At 34.9% G+C, this 23,957-nt stretch overlaps 1 protein-coding gene across 1 annotated transcript in view; it reads left to right on the top strand.

The window, feature by feature from the left end:
- LOC127847342 (uncharacterized) overlaps positions 1-23,957 on the top strand; it is a 65,717-nt gene that overhangs the window by 19,930 nt on the left and 21,830 nt on the right. The window contains exons 16-33 of the mRNA XM_052379187.1: positions 113-339; positions 458-594; positions 1,519-1,682; positions 1,955-2,100; positions 6,406-6,526; positions 6,740-6,954; positions 7,309-7,451; positions 9,028-9,098; positions 12,342-12,503; positions 12,694-12,856; positions 12,989-13,163; positions 15,158-15,510; positions 15,870-16,130; positions 18,890-19,227; positions 19,577-19,780; positions 21,670-21,867; positions 22,088-22,215; positions 22,311-22,470. Coding sequence (XP_052235147.1) covers positions 113-339; positions 458-594; positions 1,519-1,682; positions 1,955-2,100; positions 6,406-6,526; positions 6,740-6,954; positions 7,309-7,451; positions 9,028-9,098; positions 12,342-12,503; positions 12,694-12,856; positions 12,989-13,163; positions 15,158-15,510; positions 15,870-16,130; positions 18,890-19,227; positions 19,577-19,780; positions 21,670-21,867; positions 22,088-22,215; positions 22,311-22,470 — 3,366 coding nt within the window. The remainder of the gene's footprint in view (positions 1-112; positions 340-457; positions 595-1,518; positions 1,683-1,954; positions 2,101-6,405; positions 6,527-6,739; positions 6,955-7,308; positions 7,452-9,027; positions 9,099-12,341; positions 12,504-12,693; positions 12,857-12,988; positions 13,164-15,157; positions 15,511-15,869; positions 16,131-18,889; positions 19,228-19,576; positions 19,781-21,669; positions 21,868-22,087; positions 22,216-22,310; positions 22,471-23,957) is intronic.

Below are 23,957 nucleotides of genomic sequence, written 5' to 3' on the forward strand. Positions count from 1 at the left end.
GACCTTATAACTGTCCTTTAATGTCTGTTATTTTACCATCAAACCATCTTTTTTGTTAACTTTCGTCTGGAAGGAAAATTCCAATTATGAACCAGTTATTATTACTTTACAGCAAGGTCTAGCAATATCCTAAAACCGCGCCGTCGCCGGTCCACTATTCAAGATGATACGCAAGCCCGTAAGCATATCGAAACGAAAATGGTTCTCCTACAGAGTCTCGGTAACGCCGGAGATCAGCGATCATTACATCACATTCTGTCATACATGGAACCAAATGTGGGCGTCACAGCCTGGCGTCGAGCGGCTATTAAGGGCCTGAGACATTTCTCATGCAACAAGGTACAATTTTACACATGTGTTTTAATCAATAAGTTTACACAATGAAATTATTAACTAATTGCAAATGTGTGTTAATTTAAATAAGCAATACGATATTCAATATTATTTATTATTAAAGAGCGCACATGCGCTGTTGACAAGTATCTTACACGACCATGATGAAGTGGTGAGGATAACTGCACACAACGTGTTCAACAAGCACCCAAAGGCTGACGACAGAAATTTCACTATTGAACATGAGACAGAAGTAATAAGGTATACATGAAAAACGAATTAGTTCATATGAAAAAGCAGAGGGCTCGAGAGGAACGGCTGAAAAAATATTTTGATTTATGTTTTATATTCCATTTCATTTTATGTCAAACATAAATTATTTATCATCTAACCATTTATAATAAAAACAAAACCATTTGTTTAGGTGTTATCACAAGCAGGGTAATTTATTTCTTGAAAACACACGCACAAACACTGGTTCCAAAAAAAACCAAAAACATTGCCATAAAGTATGAATGGCAAATAAGTGTCATTATACATAGAACTGTGAAAAATGGAGTATAACAAGTATACTCGTTAATGTCCGGAACCAATGCCCCTTTCTATCTTAAGTCATCCTTCTACTCTCTTAACACTCACTGAAACACATAAAGCATAATATAAGCCTTTAAACAAAACATAGCATTAGCAAATAAAAAATAAAACGATTTAAAGCATGTCAACGCTCTACCCTGCTTGCCTGTCGAATAAACAAACCTACAAATCTATGCACGAGGAAATCTTGATTTCCGCATCATTGAACATGCGCACCTTCAAAACCTGTATAACAACTTTATTCAATCATACACCGATAATGAATACCTATGCTTTTGTATATGTTTAGAAATCAATCATACACTCAGAATGAGTATTTAAATTTAAGTTTGTGTGATTGGCTTCGGCCTGCATACATTTTCAAACCGACCTGACATAAAAAGAGCTTTTAAACTGGTAAGTAAATAACTCGAGAAACATAATCAGGAGAAAAAAACAGTTAAAATCACTAGTCGATCGATACATGCGATTTGATATTATTTGAGATACCCTTTTGAACATGTTATAAGTATACTTGGTCAAACTAGTTTACATGATATTTGACTAATTTTGCCACATACTTCTTCAAATTTTGATATCTAACTTCGACAGAAAAAATTACACCTATCCGATCGTGAGTCGTGTTCGGAGAAGCCTTCTAAATGGACAGTTTAAACCAATACCTCCCGACAAGGATTGGCGTAAGACGATAGGAAGCAACAATATCGGGGCGAGCTTCGGTCTAACCATGCGAAATAATTTTGATCTAAACGTCGGTACGAACATTTATTTGCAGATGACTGATTCAACAAATAAGTTTGATAACAATAAAGATAATATAGATTATATAACTGTCATACCTAGCTATCCGATATTCTTAAAGTTTCAAACCACGTTGAATTTGATTAACTGTGTATACAATTAAGAAGACCTGAAAACCTTACTTTGCATCATGGTTTAAAATGAACACTTTTATAATGGCAATTATATAGGAATAATATAGCAATTGAGTTGACTCTTATTAATGTTTTCTGTGTTGCTATTTTAGCTATGCTGAGCAGTCATTACACGATTGATGTGTATGACGCTGCTTATTCAGAAGCGCATGTTGGAATGATTGACTTTAAAATCGACCTTCTCAAGGCCCATGTCTGCTTTAAAGTTCACGTCATGTACGACATGAATGTACTCACGGTATGTATCCACGGGGCTTATATTTGCTTCAAGGGCCACGTCAACAATGACATGAAGAATAAACTCAATGAACGTACAACTAAGGTCTTTATCAAGGATCACATCTAATCATACATACAGTCAATTAAGGTAATGGTCGTGATGACCTATATCGGTTTCAAATGCCTCATCGGAATAGGCCTGAAAGGTTTACAGGTAAGACTTTCAAATGCATGGATTTAAATGTCACATAAGTTATAATCCGAAAGTCAAAGATTTGTTTTAATCTTCCCATCAGCTATGACAAGGATGTTTTTAGGTCAAGAATTGCCAAAGCCTGTACATGTCCCATCAGCTCTAAAACGTAAGTCAAAACTTTAAAAATTAATAAGGTATATATATGATTCAAAAGTCTTATCGGTTATTAACCGAACATCCTTATGATAATAATAGCAAAAGCCTATATATAAAGATAGGAAACGCCAAGAACTTTCTGCTACCAAGGCCACATTGGTGTTGACATTAATTTTCTTACGAAATGAATTCTCAAGACTAGTCCTAAAACTGCTTCAAAGATCCCATAAGTTATGAAATGAATGTTTTCAAAAAAGTATGGTCAAGGCATATGTCTTTTTCAACTACGCGAACCTAAATGTTGATAAGTTTTTAAAAACCACTGTAGATACCGTTCAGGTAAGAAAATCCAAGGTCTATATCAGGCAAGGCAACAACGTCCTGAATACCGACCGTATAGGTAAGAATTTAAATGCCTGCATCGGCTTCAAAGGTCCTTTTAGCTAAAAACATAATGTCCATATAGTTTGTGTCACTAGGCTAAGCGAACGAACGTGTATCATTTGAGCGTTATTAACTTTTGCTTAAACTTGAATAATCAAAGTACTGACATAACTGGTGTGACGATGCTTTTGTAGCGGATGGATATAAAAGCATTTATTTAAGTTTATCTACATTACCACAATTGTGTTTGTGGATACGAAAAAAATGGGTACAAAAAAATTGGGGATGAAAAAATTATGCGAAAAAAATTGGGTACAAAACACATTGGGAACGAACAAAAATTTGGGTACGAAAACAAATAGGTACGAAAGAAAATTTGGGTACGGAAACAAATTTGGGAAAGAAAAAAAATGGGTACGAAAAATTTTGGGTTCGGAAAAAAATTGGAGGTACGGGGAAGTAACACCTGTGGGGAACTTGACCCACAATCGCACATCTTTGGCCTTTTCCGTCAAACATCGGATAAATTCCTCGAATGCAATAGTATGTATACACATTTCGGAAGCGGTAATGCGGTCCTACCTACGCGCGTCAAAATGTAAGCGAAATATGTTAACAAAGCGGTAACCTATCAGGAATGTTTTAATTAACGAAGCAAATCGTGTATTGATGTAAGTTGTTTGAAGAAATGTGCAAAAAATATATTACATAAGCAATGGTGATATTTTTCTTAGCCACGTAATTGTTAAAAGTTTAATATCACCAAATAAAAGTGAATGTAAAACTGTCAAAAATGACAACCTGTCAACGTGTTGTTTTTGCTGGCACAAGATGGCGATTAAACTCAATGTGTTCACATTTTTACCATAGGCTTTGTCAATGACCTTTACATTATGGGTGGCTTCGTTATTATTTATTGCTATCAGGTATCTGCATGATTGTGAATATGTTTACAATACACAAAGCATAAATAATGATATAAATATACTGATTGAGCTTATAATAATATGAGAACTATAGCCAGGTCAAGTAAGGACTTAAAATACAATTTTTTGTCATGATTTCATGAAGACTTGACCATGCATGTCATAGATTTCAAAATCAAGGCCCTGGTCTGACACATTGGTAAGATTAACGTTAAACTGTTACCAGGCTTCTGAAATTAGTTTTTATTGACCTATGTAAGGAAATCTAAATCAGGCACTGATTTTCCTTGTTTTAAAATAGTAATAGATCAGTTGTGGCCTCTTGGTAATGACCCATTTTTGCTTACTTGTCACACTCTTAAAACTTTCCACACCTCTATAATAGCAAATCCGGATTTAGGTGATCTTCAATGGTGCATTTAAACTTGAGCTCTGTTACAAGAGTGCTGGTTAAGTCAAGTCACATATTTAAATCTAGGCCATGTCAAAATCAAAGTGTCAAAGACAAATAAAAGATGCGTCCATTAATTATTGTCCAATTGTTTACTACTGTTGTGAGTTTTTATATAATATAACTGATGACCATCATGTGAGAGAAAATTCAAATTATCTTAGTATATCAGGTTTATCAGCCTTTTAGATAACAAAGTTGGCTAGTTTTCAATGTCGCTTCTGGGGATCAAACCCGCAGCGCAACTTCCTGCAATCAAAGTCGACACTCTACCACTAGGCTTTCATGAAGATTCTGAAAGTGTTCGATCTCTCGAGAGCAACCAAACCAAACATTAAGTCAAATATTGCCGACTCGGTTATATTGAGTCGGTTTATAATGGAGCTCGATTGGTCATTGTCGGCTCGGGTACTACTTACATGTACCCCGGGTACTCTTAAGTATATTAAATACATGAACTCCGGGTACGGTAAATATACGTAATCGTACTCGGTCGATGTTAGACTGAACCCGTGTTGTATTCCCGCCTAAAATCCGGTGCCGTAAAACGCGCAACCGCGTATATTAAACAAACTTCTCTTTAAAAAAACTGCATCAACATGCTTTTTGAGTATGTGTTCCGATAATATGGAGGCCATTTTACAGAAAATTGACATAAATGTTAATATATAATAAATAAAAAAATAACCGACAACGACCGATTTAGCGTTAAATTTCCCGGGTACGTTTTAGTATATTGACCCTACCCGGGGTACATGTAAGTATACTTAATAGTATCCGGGGTACATGTAAGTAGACCCGAGCCGACAATGACCAATCGAGTGATAATGGAAGGTGCAACATCTCTCACGCCCCCCTAGCATTGCATAAAGCAGTATTCAATTTTCAACAGGAAAGTGCTGGAGTCATTAATCCCGAAGGATCAGAAAAAAAAACACTTGATTAATGTTCGAAATAAAATCATTTGATTAATGACAATTCTATTATTTGAGCCAGGTCACAGGACAGGCGCAATCCAATCAGTATCCAATGAAACTATTTGTTTTTGTCAGAAAACCGCTTTTAAGCAAACAGCTTTCAAGCGACAGCAGGTTGATCTGGATCCAAAATGGCCACAATCGCCTAAATGTCTCTTTTACTGTAACATAGTTCATTTAACTTTAAAATAATATAAAGTACTAAAAGACAAAGAAGAAAGAGTACAAACCAGTAAAGAGTTTGTAATCAATGTTGACCAAACAGCTTTCAAGCGACAGCAGGTTGATCTGGATCCAAACTGGCCACAATCGCCTAAATGTCTCTTTTACTATGACATAGTTCATTTAACTTTAAAATAATATAAAGTACTAAAAGAGAAAGAAGAAAGAGTACAAAACAGTAAAGAGTTTGTAATCAATGTTGAATTTCTGGACAGCTTGGTGATCTGCAAATCCCCTATGATATGTTTATATCGGGTATCATGGTCATTCAATAAGTCGCAACATGCTCTATTACAATCTATAAAGCAAAATGTAATTTAAATTGATAATTAAAAATACCAGTATGCCAGATTTTCGGTGTCAAGCTGTTCCAGAAAGTTCTTCATTCACATCAAATATATCCTTCGAATTTCAGTCATTGTTGTCATAAGCGGAGATTTAGTGAATAAATAACTCAAATATCCTAAATGACAGTTTCTAAATAGCCAAACAAGCCGATTATTGCTGTAAGAAAATTTTGGCAAGAGTGTCAACATTCTCTCATGGGCGCGGCTATTGTTGTATGTTGAGGCACGAACGGCAACTCTGCTAGGAGAATGTTATGAATGATAATCAGCCAGGTATGCCGATTAGAAAAATCGAGCTATCTCAATTGGACTGGCTCGGTCTTTCACATAGGTCGCCATTGTGAAGAATGTTTGCATGGTTCGATAACTTAGACGAGCTGCTTTGTTGAAGCAGTATCGTCAAAAACAGTTACTCTGTAGTTTTCGTTGTTGACTTGACTACTTACTAAAATTTGCACAAAGCATACTGATTATTTCGTTTTGACTATTGAATTTTATAGCGTTATGTTTGCACAGGATTAACGTCAATTCTACAAAGCTACCTTTTAACTATTCCTTGTGTTTACATGTGTTTCAGTCATTTTGAATGATGCAATTCTTATAAAGCATATCTTATGTTAAATACTACTTGGATTATACCGTTTTATGATTATATTTGAATATAGGATTTTGACATTAACGGAGTGTCTGACCTTGTCAATCTGTATGACCAAGTCATGGCAAAAATTGTCAACCCAATCACCAGAAGCGTTACAGCGTTCAGCAACATACTGAAAACGTTAAACGGTAAATATATGGTTTACTTATATTTCTCTGAAAATACTCGTCTTTACAAATCGATTTGCAAACACTCACACTTTTGACAAATTTTGGCGCGTTAAAATACAAGCAACATGTATGATGAACTTCACAAGAAATGATTCATGGTGCTTAGTTGCAACAAAAACTATTTACAATATTAGTGTTATGATACCCTAATTGTAACATGTTTTTAATTAGGTGGTAAGTCGCTTACAGAAGTTGTAAAAGAAATTGTGGAGATTGTGAAACATCTTCCTACGCGTCTTGGTGCGGTGGCTATTCAAATGCGTGACTTCGTAAAAGAGCTGCTTAGAATAAGTGCCGATACGCTGATCGAAGAGATTAAGAGCATCGTCATTGAAGTTAGCGACTTTATTGACGGGATCAAAAATGATGCTCTAGTTTTCTACAATGTAGGTTGACGTAATTTTGCTTTCTTTGTTGACACGTGATCAAGTAAATTTTGTTTTAGTGTTCAAAATAAAGAGCGGATATTTTTTTTCTTTAATTTCTGGTCTACATATATTAAGGTGATATATACTTGGCACTTGCCCATCGTGTAGTCCATGCAGTCGGTCGGGCCAAAGTGTATTTGATGTGTTTTCTGTGTTAAAAATGCAAGGCTGAGTACTTTTGTAATAAACTAACAATCTCTCACACCCTTTTTAGTGCGTGTAAGACAAATCTTTATTTGAGCTTATACATACGAAATTATCCTTTTAGAATGTGTTTGCATTTAATAAAATACCGTATCTTTCCATTGAAAGGACGTCGTTGATGTTGTTACGATGGCGTTGCCATACTCAGCTAAGAAGATTACGGACGCTATTAAAACAATAGCTGAAAGTATACAAAAACTCTACCAGAATCCAATGCAAGCCATCACAATAATGTCAAGAGCAATACAAGAGTAAGATGTATTTTCATATTATTGATATTAAAAAATAAAAAAACAAGATTAAAATCCTAGCATTTAACTAGAACGTTTATTGTATATTTAGAACTGTGGTAACCGAACTACACCATGGAGTTATTCATAACGTTTAAATTGTCGTTTGTAGAAATGCCAATTTATATAAAATATTTAATAATTATTTATTTAAATAAATAACATTACTTCTCAAAATCAACGAAATTTTCATACAATTTTTCGAAAAATAAAATTATAAAATTAAAAATCAGTGTTTATTTTGTCAATTGCCGAAATTTCGACGCCAGATGTGGTCTGGTAAAATAGATGTTTGTAGATACAAATGCTCGTTTTTATTATATTTTGCATATTTAATTTAATTTGATTTCCCGCAACGATATCTATTCATACGACACATGAACACTAATATGGTGTTCGTGTAACGTATGAATAGATATATTTGCGGGAAATTAAAATGGAATTAATTGTGTCAAAAATAAATAAAAACCAGCATTTTGTATCTACAAAAATCTATGAAATAATACCACATCTATCGTTGAAAGTGTGGCTATTGCAATAAGGAACACTGATTGTTTAGGTGTTAACTTTAGTTTACGAAATACAATACGAAATTTTCGTTGATTTTGAGCGTTATAGAGACTTTAAGAGGGAAGGGAGTTAATACTTTGTGATACCATCGTGAGTCAGGCCGTAGTAAATATTGCATGCTGGTGGTTTACTTCAAAAAAATAAGTTATGCGGTATTTACATGTTAATGTAATCGCCTATATTTTTTTTTAATGAAACACAATATTATACAATGCCGATACTAGTTTGTATTTATACTTAATTTTTTTTATAAATACATGTGCAAAAATTTGATAGAAAGCTTCATAGCATCAATGTTTATTCATTGGCCCTTTTCAATACGATGACCCATACTTTGCAATCTTCGATTGCGGTATTTTTTATGTTTCGCTTATTTTCAATTGTTCGAATGTGACATTGAATATTTCGTTGGTTGATTGCGAGATTGGTAGCTTTATTAAACTGGTTTTAATCTAGAGTTTTAATCTAGAATGCTATTAAACTGGTTTTAATCTAGAATGCTATTAATCTGGTTTAAATCTAGAATGCTATTAAACTGGTTTTAATCTAGAATGCTATACATTTGCCGTTTCTTGGCTGATAGAAAAGTTGTATTCAGTTGTGTTTGCTTTGTCTGATTATGTGTCAAATTGTCTAGAAATCTGTCGCATACCATAAATAATTGACCTCGTGCTATTTTACACCTGCTGGTGCACCTAAAATTGTATACACGTTTTGTTTTTAAATTTACAACTACAAAGTTGGATTTCTTGAAATGTTAGGGTTGTACTTATAAATCGACCTTATTCATTTACCCAGTTGTTGCCAGGCGATGAACAGCATTAATAATGCAATTGTCTGAAAAGTAGATAAAAAATAGTTAATACAAATGTACGAAATATCTCCATTGATATTTAGTTCTAAAGTATACCACATGTATGTTTATTATGTCATTAATTAAAATTATATGTTTTTATTTCTTTTTTAGCATTAAAGTGGCTCTTACCATGGCCATTGACTTCAAAAACCAGGTCGAGGATGCATGTCTTTTCATAAAAGGTATTCCTTGCAATATAAATTACACATTTTTAAATGTTTAGGTGAATACATTTAAAGTTTATTTGATCAATGAGGCAGAAAAACCGATATATTACTTCCGGCGCGCATCCGAATCATATTTACGGACAATTATAAGAAGTAGTGGGATGGGATCAGAAGGAAATGTAAAAATCGGATAGAAACGAATACATTCCAGATTATAAACTTCAAATTTTCAACCTTAATCTTTGCTAAAGGAAACGTTTAACATAATGTAACAATTTTTCCCCCTGTTATTGCGCATTTTTAATAAAAACGAATAAAACCGTCTAAGATGTAAATAAATCGTTAATGTTCTGTTTTATGCGTTTCATTTATCAGTTGTTATTTTGTTATACCAATACTCGCATGCATTAAGTGATTACTATAGTTACTTCATTTTATGCTTCCCGATGGTGTATAGAGAAATATCAGTGAATTAAAACTGATAATTCACACTTTAGTTTAGTTTAGTTTAAACCTCTTCATTTTAGCTCGATTGCATCGAAAGCCTAAGGCTTATATGAACGCTCTCGAGTCCGTTTCCTGGGCATAGAACCAGTACTCGGTGTATTTGGGGGAGATCTAAAGAACGCTCCCACGATGGGGATCGAACCCATGACCTCCCGGTCGCTACGTGGACACCATATCCATTACACCACGGCGACCTGTAACATTTCATTTTACACTTACAGTAAAGATTAACAGTGAAAATTATCGATAATTTTCATTGATTTACCGGAACTTTTTTTAGATATATTTGATTTTCCCCATTGTGACCCCCAATGTAGGGTAATTTTACCAAAGGCGACTACGCTGCATTGATGTTTATAAAAACATACGGATGAGCTTCCTTTCATAATACATGGGGGAGCCCAATGGGGAATAATTTTGTCCGGAATGGCAAAAATAAATTAATAATCATTTGTAAGCATGAAATAACAAAACAAATTGTTAGATTTGGTATAATATCGATTTTAATTCACTCGTGATCATAGAAAAAATAAATTTTATCTCGTGGTTTCACTCGTGGATTCGCCACTCGTGAACATATAATTGTCTATGATCACTCGTAAATTAAAAGCGATATTCCACCAAATGCAAAAAAATCCTCTTTATGATAGAATGCTTAACAACACACCAATATAAAAATCTGTGTACATGATTTGTTTTATCACCTCACAATCATACTAAAACTGACAATTTTGTACACTTAACTTAAAAAGCCTTTGCGACAAGAAAGTGATTTATTAAAATACAAACCTGCAGTTGCCACTTTGTTTTTAGAATAGCTATGTGGTGCATTTAAATTAAAAACTATATTTGCCACTTTGCATTGAGATAAACTGGTTTGAGAAACAATGGTCTTCACATGCATATATTTTTATTATGAGCAGTTCTAGATTTTATTTTTCCATAGACACGTTCGTTCATCGTCAGTTGTTTATAAGCCTTTTTCTGTAATCTGGGTTCTCATAAATGATTCGAGGAATATCGTTTATCCTTAACTCATGGATGACCCCATATTTAATGTGGGTTACTCTGGTGAAAAAAGTTATTTTATACCTACATTTACATAAACATATTCAATATATAGTTTATCAGGAGCAGTTTTAGTTAAGCTAGATGGCGGTTGCATTTAGATTGGATTTGTTTTAGGTTAATTTTACCACTACAATGCCTAATGATCACAACTTGTTTGTGATTTCATATGTGTTGGCTAGAGTCTATGTCATTGTTACTATTTCTAGTAATAGCCAAATTGTTTCTGCTTAATACCTCGAGAATTAGTGTTTTAATTGCAATGAAAAGACATGTACTGATGCCTGATATAAAACACATGTGGAATGGGTGAGCTTATGGTCACAGTTGCAAAACAACATAGACTGGTGGTTTAACGATGTACATTGAGAACGAATGGGCATATTTTCATGAAGCTATAGATATATTCTTCAAAACGACACTTTAAAATACAGACGGGGTCATTGTAAGCGCAATACAATTGAATGGTTTCCTTTTAATACCTAAATTAAGAAACTCTATAAAATAGTCAAACATCAATAAATTACATCAAATCATATCATGGAGTGAGTGAGTCTAAGACAAGGTATTATCCTTGACCAAACCTGACCAAACAACAATCAACATAATCTTACCTTACCATGTACATTGTTGCATGTGGATAGGAACAATCTTAATGATACCGCTGCCTGTGTTAAATCAATATTTTCTAGCAATTCATTTTCATCATCTTTCCCTTGTTCTGGCCTTTTGTGGTTGGTGTGAGAGGTGATAACACAGAGATCCGCAGCCAGTCAAGTCTGGTTTGGGTAACTGACAAGAGTGGGGAGTGGCTTCCACTCTTTTACATTTTTCATCCAGCTGTTTTTCTGTCGGCCTCGACGGAGACATGCCCAACCCTGCCAACCTGTGCGTTAGACGGTCTCCGGTAGGGGCTCTTGCGGCCTAACAAATGGTGTTGCCATATTCTTTACGTTCTCGTTGGTCCATATAGGAGATGTCTTCGGAGACATTTCAGTTCAAAAGTATGTATCGTGCGTTATGAGTCCCGTTGAATCGTCCAGGCCACGTAGCCGTCAAGTATGATGGAGACTATGAGGGATTTAAAGAGCCTTATTAGGTGTGGAAGCTGATGAAGATGCTTTTCCACAACAGCTGAGTCTGACAATTGATCTACTTGTTCACAAGGCTAAGTCTAGCGATTGCTGCGGTCTTCATACAAATCTTATTTAGACTTCAGCGGCGTTGGAACTATTCTTGGTCAGGGTTTCTCTAAATTCCTTGTAGCTGGTCACGTCTTCAAGCTCCTCGCATCGCCCTTCATTTTGATGTCTGCACTGGTATCGACCTCGACTTTCCGTACTGACCTCCCTCCCGTTTGTTCCTGCTCTTTCATAGTCAGTTCTCAAGGTCGTTGACTTCACTGCTGGTGCCACCCGTGAGGTCAATGTCATCGGTAAGGCTCAAGTTGGAAATGGGTCTGCCAGCGATGGATATAGAGGTATGGTGGTCTTGTAGGGTCCCCTTTATTATCTTCTCAAGGAAGAGGTTAACCAGAACAGGGGAGATACGGCATTACTAACGGTCGCCTAATGATGTCCTGAAGAAGTAACTCTTCTGTCCATTTAGAAGTACTTTGCTGCTGTACCTTAGAATTTGTATGCGTTCGTTTGAATCTAGTTCTTAAAAGAAAAATACTTTAAGGGCGAGTGGTGGAATGGATAAACACAGCAAAGGATATGCCGGAAATTCTAGGGCGCCTTAAACATGCTTTCAAGAAGCTTGATGACAACATTAAGTACCGTAACAAGACAATACAGAAAGAAGGCAATGCGGCAATCAGTGACGGCATTTTAGTTGTGGCAAGTGTTTTAGCTCATGGTTTTTACCAATGGAAATCAAATTGATGTGTCTAGTATCAATGAAATGTCTAACAATTATTTGTGTTCTACCGTCTGGTCGGATCGAAGCTTTCATTTATTTCTGAAATATGAGTTATAAGTCGACTTTTTAAAATCTAGACGTTCATATACGTTAATTCTTAAATTTCAGAAAGACATGGTTCATGATGTTATCAATAACGTACAACAAAAATGGGACCAGCTTTTTGTACCGCTTCAAAGCGTTTTCGATTTTGTGACACCATTTGTTGAAGTGTTTAAATCCATCATGGATGGGGTTAAATACATAAAAAGAGGTTTTAAGACTCTCAAAGAAGAGTAAGTATCTGTATTTAAACAGTGTTTATCGGTTTTACAAATGTACTACAATGCTCACGTAGGGGTAATGCCTGCTATATAAGACTTTCATTTTAATTTAATTATTCAACTAGATATATTTTCTTTTTCAAGTATCGACACGGGAAGATCATTAGTTCAAAAGGTGTTCGGACCTAAATTCCATCGATACTTTCCTAATAGGCGTCGTGATGCTGTTGGAGATTGTCTCCCAGGCGTTTGGCCTTCTACAGCTAACGGGGCATACGTAACCACTGGGGTTGATATACTACACTCTGAGGGAAAATCGGTAGGTCAGCGCAGATATGATTTCCTGGCATTCTCTATCCAACACTATCTCTGGAAGATTTATCAGTACATAAACATTTAAGAAAAATTAATGCCATATTGTAAAATTATTGTATGTATATTTATTATTTAACAAAAGCAAAGGTTAAGGCAGGCGTTTGTTCAATTTATCTCCCGGCACCAAGCTAAAACATGTTTATAGAAATGTCCTTTTTCCATCATTTCGCCTTACTATCATTCAGTCATTCGGTTCTTAACATTTTGAGTCTAGTTTATTCCTTTTAGCATATTTTCATCAAACTTGCCAGTATTGCTTAAGTCAGTAAATCGATAAGGAAAATGCATGTATGGCGAGGCTATAATTCAAGCTACAATCATTGAATCACTAGTTTCTTATCCGCTCTATTTGTGGCCGCTTAATATCTTCTTAACTAATGGATTTTCGTTACATTTCAATAATTATTTTAATACTCGAATTATTTATCGCGATATTCGAGACGATGTGCAGACGGCGTTAGTCAAGCCATCTCAAAGTCAAAGTCTTTGAAGAGTTTAACCTATATACAGTCCACTCTCGTTATCTCGACATCGGATATCTCGATATTCTCGATATGTCGAAGTAAGCTCAATGTCCCAACTTTTTTTCCTTTTTTATTTATATAAATAAACATCGCATATCTCGATTTTCGTTATGTCGAATAATTCGATATCTCGATATAAAGTTTTGTCCCGAGTCCCGATTTTACATGTATTTTCTGTGGTTTATCTCGAAGTGCGAATAAATGTTCCAGTGTCGGAAAAAGGTGAGAAAATGTTTCTTTGATACTTCACCGTCTCGCTTCGCCCGGCTGCTCCCGATATTGTGCGCTAGGAAATTGATCCGTTAATTGCATCGATGATCACACGTGTGTAATGTCGTTAGCCATTAACACTTGAGTAAGGCCTGTCACTTTAACTGCCACTTTAACTTCAATTAACTGCAATTCTTCAAGCCTGTATCTAGATCTGGGGATGTTGAGTAATAAAGATAATAAAGACAAGACACAAAATGGCTTTTCATTTTTATTTGATCCTGTACTAATAATCGATTGAAATTTGTATTTCAAACTACAAAATGTACATGTACAGTTCAGTATTCCGGAACCTGATTTACGCATGTTCATATGAAAAACCCTCGTCTTGATTGGACGTCAATTGGATCATAACTTTAAATAGCAACATTACCGGATGGTTACTTGACAGTTTAGAAAAATTATAACCGCATGTGTTCATGCAAGTCAGTAATACTTAAAACGTCATTTTAAGCATTTTAATAGCAAAATTAATCGTGCCTCGTAAAAACGCGTATATATCAGGTAGAGAGTATTATGCCAAACGGTGACGGCTTTAGTTAGACAACTGAGCAGGTATTTAGATGTTAAAAACAAGGTAAATTTTCGTCTCATTTTTTCATTGAAAATGCCTAATCGGATATCTCGAACTCTCGTTATCTCGATATTTTTTCTTGTTCCCGCCGACTTCGAGATAACGAGAGTGGACTGTATATATTTATCTCTTGGAGGTAAAAATGTTTTAGTCGCCTTTTGTGTCTGCATTTTATGTTTATACCCGTTGATGGATTATCCTTAAAAGTAAAACGTTTTCAGAAGATAAACAGAAGGCATGACTCAATCGCGGTGGCTCAAGTTCGATGACTTTATTTGAAGGTTATGGAACGATAACGGGAAATAAAGATGTTTGATTGACCGTCTAGTATATTATTATAACGTCTTCATTATTGACCCGCGCAACAAACGAACGGATATAAATTGAAAGTCTTTGGAGGGTAACATTTAAACCAATGAATTTCAATGAAGACTTCTGTGGGTTTTCGAGTCAACCTATAGGTTTAACCACCATCATGAAAAAAAACACCTGTGGTTGCTTTTTTTAATATTTACGTTTCAATCTTGGCGATGTTTTTTTCATGATGACGATGTTTTACTTCAATTACAGATTGTAATGCCAGTAAACGGACGCTTATATGTATACAGCCGCGACAAAAAAGTTGTTGTTAAACCTAACGACCCTGAATTTTTGCCATTTGAAATTGTCGTGGAAAACATAGACGCTGATGAACAGTGGAATGGAAAGACCGTTAACGCAGGTGAACGCATCGGAGTGGCAGGCACGAACAAAGTCTGTAGAGGTCAATCAAGAGCAGAAAATTCTATCCATGTTTCAGTTCGCAAAGCGCAAAAAGATCCTCGGCTTGATTATGATTATGACTACATCGATCCATCCTCGTTTCTCTATCGCTTAGTTCTTAATCCAATGTCGAAGCAGGAATGTAACGATCACGAATTTTGGTAAGCTTTCACACATTATTTTACATTCTTTTTCCAGTTTTGAAAAAAAAATGATGTTTTCTTTGAAAAAAAAACCTCAAACCGGCAAAATCGGAATTTATTCTGGAATAAAGTATAAAGTTTATGTGATGCGAACGTATATAGTAATATTCATCGTTGCAGTTGACCTCAATGGAATAAATGATAAGTTGACGTCACAGCTTTATAGACAGAGCAACTGTACAATTACATATTCAGACAAGTAGAATCTTTATTTCTTAACGAGTAATGTATATTATAATACTATTATAGGAATATTGTAAAGGTTGTGATTAAACACGGATGTTCATTAATGTTAAACGTTTAAACGGTACATACAGGCACATTGGAATGATTTTTGAATCTGGTGAAACGGTTCACCAAGGATATACCAATACAAAGGTGGAAGCCATCGAACGACATGCACAAAAACCTGACGACACCGCCATTAGAAGTACGCTTGGAATAGAGGATACACAATACAGACCAGATGACTCGTCACTGTATGACTCTGCAGCGTTTACGGACAGTCTAAAAATGAGTCTGAAGGAACAAGCGTTTAAGTTTTCGGAAACATTCAAACAATCACTCTTCGAAAGCAAGTAGGTTAACAGAGAATATCTCTTGCCACCGAAATAAAACAAAATATTCAAGACATATTACAAGTAGTCTAGTAGTCAATCCCTTATCTTTGTTACATTAAAGTTATTGGTAAAAAAATTGATATAAAGTAATATAAACTTGTTATGCTCCCGAAATGGTAGGAACATAATGAAACTTAATTTGCAGCATCCCTTGTAGGTTGACGTGCGCATTCTTGCCATGCCGTTCCGATTTTTTTTAGGAAGTTATTGCGTTTGGATTGTTAATCTTTCACTTTTGTGTCCGCGTAAGATCTCAGATATTGATGATTCGAATTTGATAAAACTTTTTTAAGACGCATCCCTATAAGCTAGAACTGCGCGTCGCTGTCAGGTCATTCTGGTTCAATTATTTTAAGGGTGTTTACCTTTGATTATTATCATAGACGGAGCCAAATGCCTGTTCTTGGGGCATCAAGTCGGTCGTGGGCGGGGCGTTTTAGAAATTGACATCAACAACGGTTAACTTATACGTTCACCCGATTGTTCGTTCGTTCATTCGTTCTCCCGTTCATTCATTTCCTTCCTTTCTTCCCTCCACTCATATTTCCTTTGTTCCATCCTGTCTTCCTTCCTTCTTTCCTTCCTTCCTTCCTTCCTTTCCTTACTTCCTTCCTTCCTTCCCTTCTTCCTTCCTTCCTTCCTTCCTTCTTTATTTCTGCCCTTCCTTTTCTTCTCCCTTCCTTCCTTCTTCCTTCTTTCTTACTTCTTCCTTTGCTTCCTTCTGACTGACCTTCCTTCCCCCGTTTTAATTCCTACTTTTATTTCTATTTATCCTAGTTTCCTTCATTATTTCCTTCATTACATCATTAACATTCATTCGCCGGCACAGCAACAAACAAACACTTTTTGCGTTTAGTTGTTGTAAATTCGTGTTGCTAACTGACCTATATGCCTACATTTTTATAATTATTTTACACTTCGAACGAACAAATCCGGTATTGAAGAAATATATTATTTTATTATAACACAGTCTAAATTCGATGTTTTGCTGGTCGCATAAGCTTATAAAAACCCTACATTAACCTTAGACAGAACAGGCTTAAAGCACAATACCATGTTCTGACGCGGAAAAGTGACAGCTGATGTAACAATACATTTTCAAGTTAGCTATTTTCCGTTTGAGTTTTGATCTGGGTCATGAAAAAGTGATTTTGTATGCGGGATTATTGTATCACTAGAGAACTTCAATAATGGATGATGAAATCGTGGGAGAGCTGTTCTCCGCTACCATAGTCCCATAAAACTTGAAGGATGAGCCAACGTCCGTGTTAAATTTGTCATTCACTTAAAACTAACCCTATGTTTTTTCCTGATTCATTTATATAATTGAACAGACATGAATGGGGTACACCTCCTATGATCAATCTTTATTGCAAATTACATAACCGGTGTTTAAATTGCGCGATAAGTATAAAGTTGGTGACAACCGCGGAAATATTTAATTCTGATAGTGCATCCAATTCCCTATTATTACATTTGTATATCCTTAAGTGGCGCAATTAATGGCCGATAAAGATGCATTTGGTTTTAGATGCGAACCTCTTTCTCCTGTTATCCATAACGTTCATGGATCGTGTACCCTCCAATGCCCCGCTGTTGTTGCACACTCTTAATGATCAGTGATAGCGATAATAATCATGTTAGTGTGGCATTTACCATCAGTTAGAAGCCTTTATGCGTTGGTATTGGATGAGCAATAATGATCAGATAAGTAGCACCACATTAACGTTTTCTATCAAAAATGAATAACATAGGAAAAGATAGTGCATATCCTTTGGGGTCATACGGGGGAGGTAGAATTTCGCCTGTGTCCCCCTAACCCCCTCTCAGACCCTGCCCGGTAAATTGGTTCCCGTTTATATTGGCATATTCGAATTCGAATTGGTTGTTCGTTTACGTGCAAAATATCCGGAACTTATCATTTGAATGTGATAAAAAATGTCTTTTCATTACCGTTTACGGTAGAAATGCGCATATTGTCATAAGTCCCACTAAGTTGAATGTTTGCAGGGAGTTATTTATGTTTGAATAATAATTTCTGTCCGATTTTTATCTAGAACACTTATGATCCGAGTTTATAACATTTCATATGCATATTGTTATGTTGTTTTGCTCCAAAACATGTTTAGTAAGTGATAACTCTTTGATCAATAGTATGACAATCCTTATGAAGTTAACAGCTTTTTAAGATCACAGGAATTAATAATCCGAATTTGATTAAACTAAAGACACAATATCCTTCAATATGTCTGAATTGTCATGTCTAATTTAATACTGCGATTTAAATAATGATTCCTTTTTGCGTTTGAACTAGGACGCCAGCTATCGGATGTGTATCATACTTTATATGCAGAATTTGTATTGGATAGAAGCGCCTTTATTAACAGGTTGTTTCGATCCATAAATTGTATAGGCAGTATTTACTCTTAAATGAACAATATAACATTTTATAACGATTTGACGTTTCTGTATCAGATCAATGAAGCTTATGGTCTAAATTTGATATTTAAAAAAAAATCTACAACTAAACTATATCCATGTGCATGTTTCATGTATGTCCGCTCACTCCAGTGAGTTTTCTGGTGGGTAATTGCCCCTTAAATAATAATGGGTTTGCACACAATTATTCCATACATCCACAAATCGCTCGACGCGGAGTATCCATCCATTTCATTGCCATTGTTGATAAAGAATGATGTTAAGGAACTCTCTTTCAGCCAAAAAGTACCGAATATCTTAGAAATCGTCGATGTTAATGGAAAAACGGTGGATTGGATACTCGACAAGCTCAACCCAACATCAATTCTTGCACAGGAATTCGTCGGTACCATACAACAACTGTCGAACACAATTAACTCTACACCTACAGAGCCTCTTGCCGCCTTATCACCAAATATTGCGATAAACTTACTAAAAATGCACAATTTGACGTTCAATTTTGGAAAATTCAACGAAACATTAAGCGGCTACAATAATACTGATGAGTTTGTGGGCTTTTTGAAATTTGGTGATCCAAGTCAACTGTCAATCTCTGTGGCAGAGCTACCCGGCAAACGTTAGTACTTAATATTTTATATCAATCAATAAACTCTGATATAAAACGCTAAAGTAATAAGACGTCATATATGTCAAACAATAAACAAACGACAGGCTAATATAGACTCAATGTTGTTACGCAGTCATGACAAATTGAGCATGACATTTTGAGGAAAACTATTTTTATTGCCCCGATGTGTGCGTTGGCGCTATAGCTGATTTATACTTTAATATAATTATATGATAACTAGTCAGTAGATAAAGTTTAATATTTTCTCACCTCATTTTACAAATGAATTCAACTAAATAAATTATTACCAGTATTGAAATTGAAAATCGAATTTTGACAATATTCGTTTTTATTTCAGTTTGTCCCATGTTCAAAGGAGCGATAGCCAAAGGGATGGGTCACATTTGTTATGTGCACGATGACTGCCTAGGCCTCTCGTGTAACATTCGAGTTCCTATTGGACCGAAGTCGGAAGTTATGCATGCCTCCATAGCTCTTGTGGCGTCTGAGCTGAAAATAGAATTAATAGTCATGGGTAACAACTTAACAATCCAACCCAACGGTACATTATGTTTGTGTTTTATATTAACACCATTTTTACGTTTTCCTCATATTTCAATGAGTATTGATATAGTATCGATTGTTGATATTTTGCATTCATAGTCAGGCGACATATTACGTTGCCATCTTAAACGGCGTATGTGTTAGATTTGTCGTCTTTCTGAGCTTCATTTTTCTTGCCAGTCCGTCCTTCTGTCTGGTAGGACATCGCTCGCATGGCAAAATTATTTAATAATATTAAATAGCATGGTACCAAGCAAATCTGTGTATTTTTATCGGTTTTATTAATTACGCAAGAAATGACAATGTGTAACTTCTGTCTGGTCAAACCCGAAACGACGTTCACTTGGTAATCGCACCACCAATCGGTTTGTGGATGTGTTTTGTTTTCATCCTGTATTTGTTTCTGGTCTGTTGCTTAAACATTCCTGTGAGGATTGTAATATAACTTCGGGTTATTATTTCTCATGCATGTCTTGACAATCACACACGCTCCCCGGTAAAATCCAATGTCATAATTCAATGTCATAGGTTATACATTTTGGCTTCTTCTCTTGGGCGTTGATATGCATAAACATTCGTGCTCCTTTGTGAAAGGCCAAGGTAATAGCTCAAGGTCATGTTTATAAACTGTATATTCTCCTTTTAAACAATAAAATTCATCGATGAATTAATTATAAGTTCGAATTATACGTGTGCCTTGAAATCGCATATAATTGTCATTCTTATCGGTGAAGGTCAATCTCTCAATCAAATGCCAAAGCTGCTAAATTTTCGTTTATGCTTTGTCACTATTTATTGTTTCTGCTTCCAAACTTAACAAAAAATTAATGCATTGGAGGATTAAAATAATATTTATTGGAATTATTTTTCCCTTTAAGAGGATGTGCCCTATACAAATGGCATGTTTCTTGGTAAAACGTCCAGATCAACGATTATTATTGGTTCTGATCTGTTTCTTTTTTATACCTTGGAAGATGCTGATATTACTTCGGAATGTTAATGTCCGTTTCTAGCCTTCGCGTACAATTCTGATCGCACCGCAGTAAAAGATCAATATCATAATTAGCGGCCAAATATCATAAACTTTAAGTTGCGTTCTGAAACTATTAATTTTTATAAAACAACAATATTTAATATTATGTCTACCAATTCTGACCATTTACTTTTCTGACGCCATCCCTTCCTAGTCTACATTTACGGCTAACATGTCATCATGTGATTCGCTTTGTAAAACTTGTGGTATTCGTTACTAAAAGTATAGCTATTGTATTAAGGATTTTACAAATCTGTGAAACAATGGAGAAATTGCTTATGATAATTTAGGTTCAGTTATAGTTTTTTTTCTACATAACTATGGTAACGACCCGTTGATGCATAAAAATAGTTAATTTTGGCATATGTCCCGCGCAATTATAAAAGTATTGTTGCTAGTTCAACTTTTTAATCACAAATTAATCAAGGTGTTAATTTGCGCCAATGTGCGTTTTTTTGTACTTTTTAATCGGTGTTATGGCAATTTGTAAACAAATAATGGCAAATAATTAAATACACATGTATAATAGATTTTTCTATACATAATAATCACTATATGAATGTTATATTGTACATGTTCATACTCTCACACAATTGGAGGCTTTAAAAATTACAAATGTCCGTGACATACGTATGTCCGTTTGTAAGTCATCATTTCCAATTTCGTCTGCTTTCAAATTCAATGCCCAATGCTATGTAGCTGTTTGGTGTTAATTGAATATATAGAGTGTGATGCACTAACATTTTTATACAAAATATCGCAACAGAGAAGAATGATGATTATGAGATAATAAAGACATGTGCGCCATAAATAAGATTAATTGATATTTGATACAGTTTATTCTTGACTTGTAGGTCAAGACCAATATATTCACGTGGCAAGTTTACTTGGATTTCAAGTATTTTTCATTGGAAACGTCAAACTTGAAAGAATGTCTGCCACATTGACAGCAGAATTTCAACTGTGCACAGATTTATTTATGGCATGCCTACCTCCGATAGAATGGCTTCAAAACATTACATTTAAAACAAACGCGCTGCGTCGCAAACGAGGTTTTTTTCAGTTTTAATCGTCATCATGTTTAAAAATTAATGAAACAATTAAATATATGCATAATTTGAATATTTACTTATTTTGTTGTAACTGGCGTCATCCATTACGGTAAATTTCTTGCATAGTCGATTATAAAATCAAATCTTAAACCTCTATTTGATTTATTTTTATGTTATACGCATTATTGCCTTAAAAACATCTTAATATTTTGCATGCCAGCATTGGGTTGGGGCATGGACATAATTACCCCGTTTCCGAAGTTTCTTAATAAACTGAGCGAATTCTACTTGCTGACAAGCAATGCGATACAAACTGTTGAAAATATCCGACACAACGTGAGAAACCAGGTATGTTGCGCTACCTTAATGATTACAAGTACACATATATTGCAAATTTATTTATCAATTCAACTGTTGCAAATTTCTTTTTTATCAAATGACAGCTGATGCAAGAAAGGAAAGACACGCCTGGGACAGAAGAGTCCGAGTTTCCGCCTAAAGTGGACGTCTGTTACGGTGCCAATATTGATTTCCCACCCCTAGATATCACTTTTTTCAGGCTCACCCTGTATTTTATGGCTGGCCCAGTACCTATGTCATTAGGTAATCAGCATTTATAAACCATTTATGGATATTTTTATGTTTGTATTTATATGTTAATTTATGTATTTAACCATTTATTTAAATTGACATAAATAACAAGCATACGAAGGCAACTGGTTATGTTCAAAAGCGTGTCGCATTCTGAAGGATCAATTTCTCCTTTGTACACTTTAAGTGTGTGAATGCTCTTGTATTTTAATAGTAAATATTCAAGCTCAGCCAATAACCGTTAATGTGCGTGATGGTTTTCTAAATAAATTGACCCAAAATATCGTCATAACAATCCAAACGGAAGAATGATGTCGCTTGTTTTAAAGCTGTAAACTTATGTTTTCACACAATGAAAGTAACAGTTCATATCCGCCTCGTGTCGTTATCGTTCATGAATGGAGTCCTTTTAATTAACGTATTTATTATGCAAATTGCGTTATGTCACAGAGTGCTTATTTATGTGGCCGGTGACATTAAGCGTGTACACCAAAAATAATCATGTTTCGTTATACCCGTTAATGACATTTTGGATTTTTACCCCTTTCTTAAAATGATGCTGCTTAACGTAACAATTTAAAAACAATATAGTGTACGCATTTGTGTATATCTCAACGCTGTCATAAACTTTTTTAATAAAGATGTCTTGATTTGAAGTTGTATCTATTAAGTAATTACAATTCTGCAAACGAATATAACAATGCACTAAACGAATAAATAAGCTTAATTGATTTCCGTGTTAACAATGTAAAGCGCATTGGCAGAGTTACGGTCAAGCCATCAATCGAAATATCTTGACTTAGTTTAAATAAAAAATGTAAAAAAAAATGTTATCGACATTTCGTAAAATCGCGCCTTTTTGTAAACAATATCTGGAAAATAGCCTACAGTCTTATCAATCGAGCATGTATCCCGTTAGTGTTGCGTGATTCATCGTATAGAGGGAAAATTAATTGTGCTTATTTTCGCCATACAGAAAACGAAACATTAAATTGATTCCACCATTTTCGGTTTACATATAAATTAAAATTGATCAATTTAAAGGTTAACATTTATTATAAAACACTTCCGCGTTCGAATATTTAAAATAAAATCTAAAATAAAAAGTGTTTAATACGTTCAAACTAGTTTACGGTTAACGGATATTTTACACGATTTATTATGATCTCTATCATATATTTGATTGTACGATGAATTCATCAGAAAGTCAATCTCGGCCATATTTTAGTTTTAAAAGCAAGGCAATTATATGATGCTTGTATTTCTTTTCATCACAACGTGCTTCACAAAGTTGCGTATCCGTTGCGCTGCAAAAATTAAACAATGTTCTTATTAAAAATTATTAAACTCAATTGGTTGTATCTTCTTTTTGTCTTTATTTGGAAATGCTGCTCTTTGTGTCACAGACACAAATTTCAACAGAAGTTAAAGCCTCTCTTACATGAAGATGAGGAAAACAAATGAACTTGCTTAAGTTTGCTTTTAAAGCCGTTTCAATT

This window comes from Dreissena polymorpha, chromosome 10, assembly GCF_020536995.1.
Source record: "Dreissena polymorpha isolate Duluth1 chromosome 10, UMN_Dpol_1.0, whole genome shotgun sequence".
Taxonomy (NCBI): domain Eukaryota; kingdom Metazoa; phylum Mollusca; class Bivalvia; order Myida; family Dreissenidae; genus Dreissena; species Dreissena polymorpha.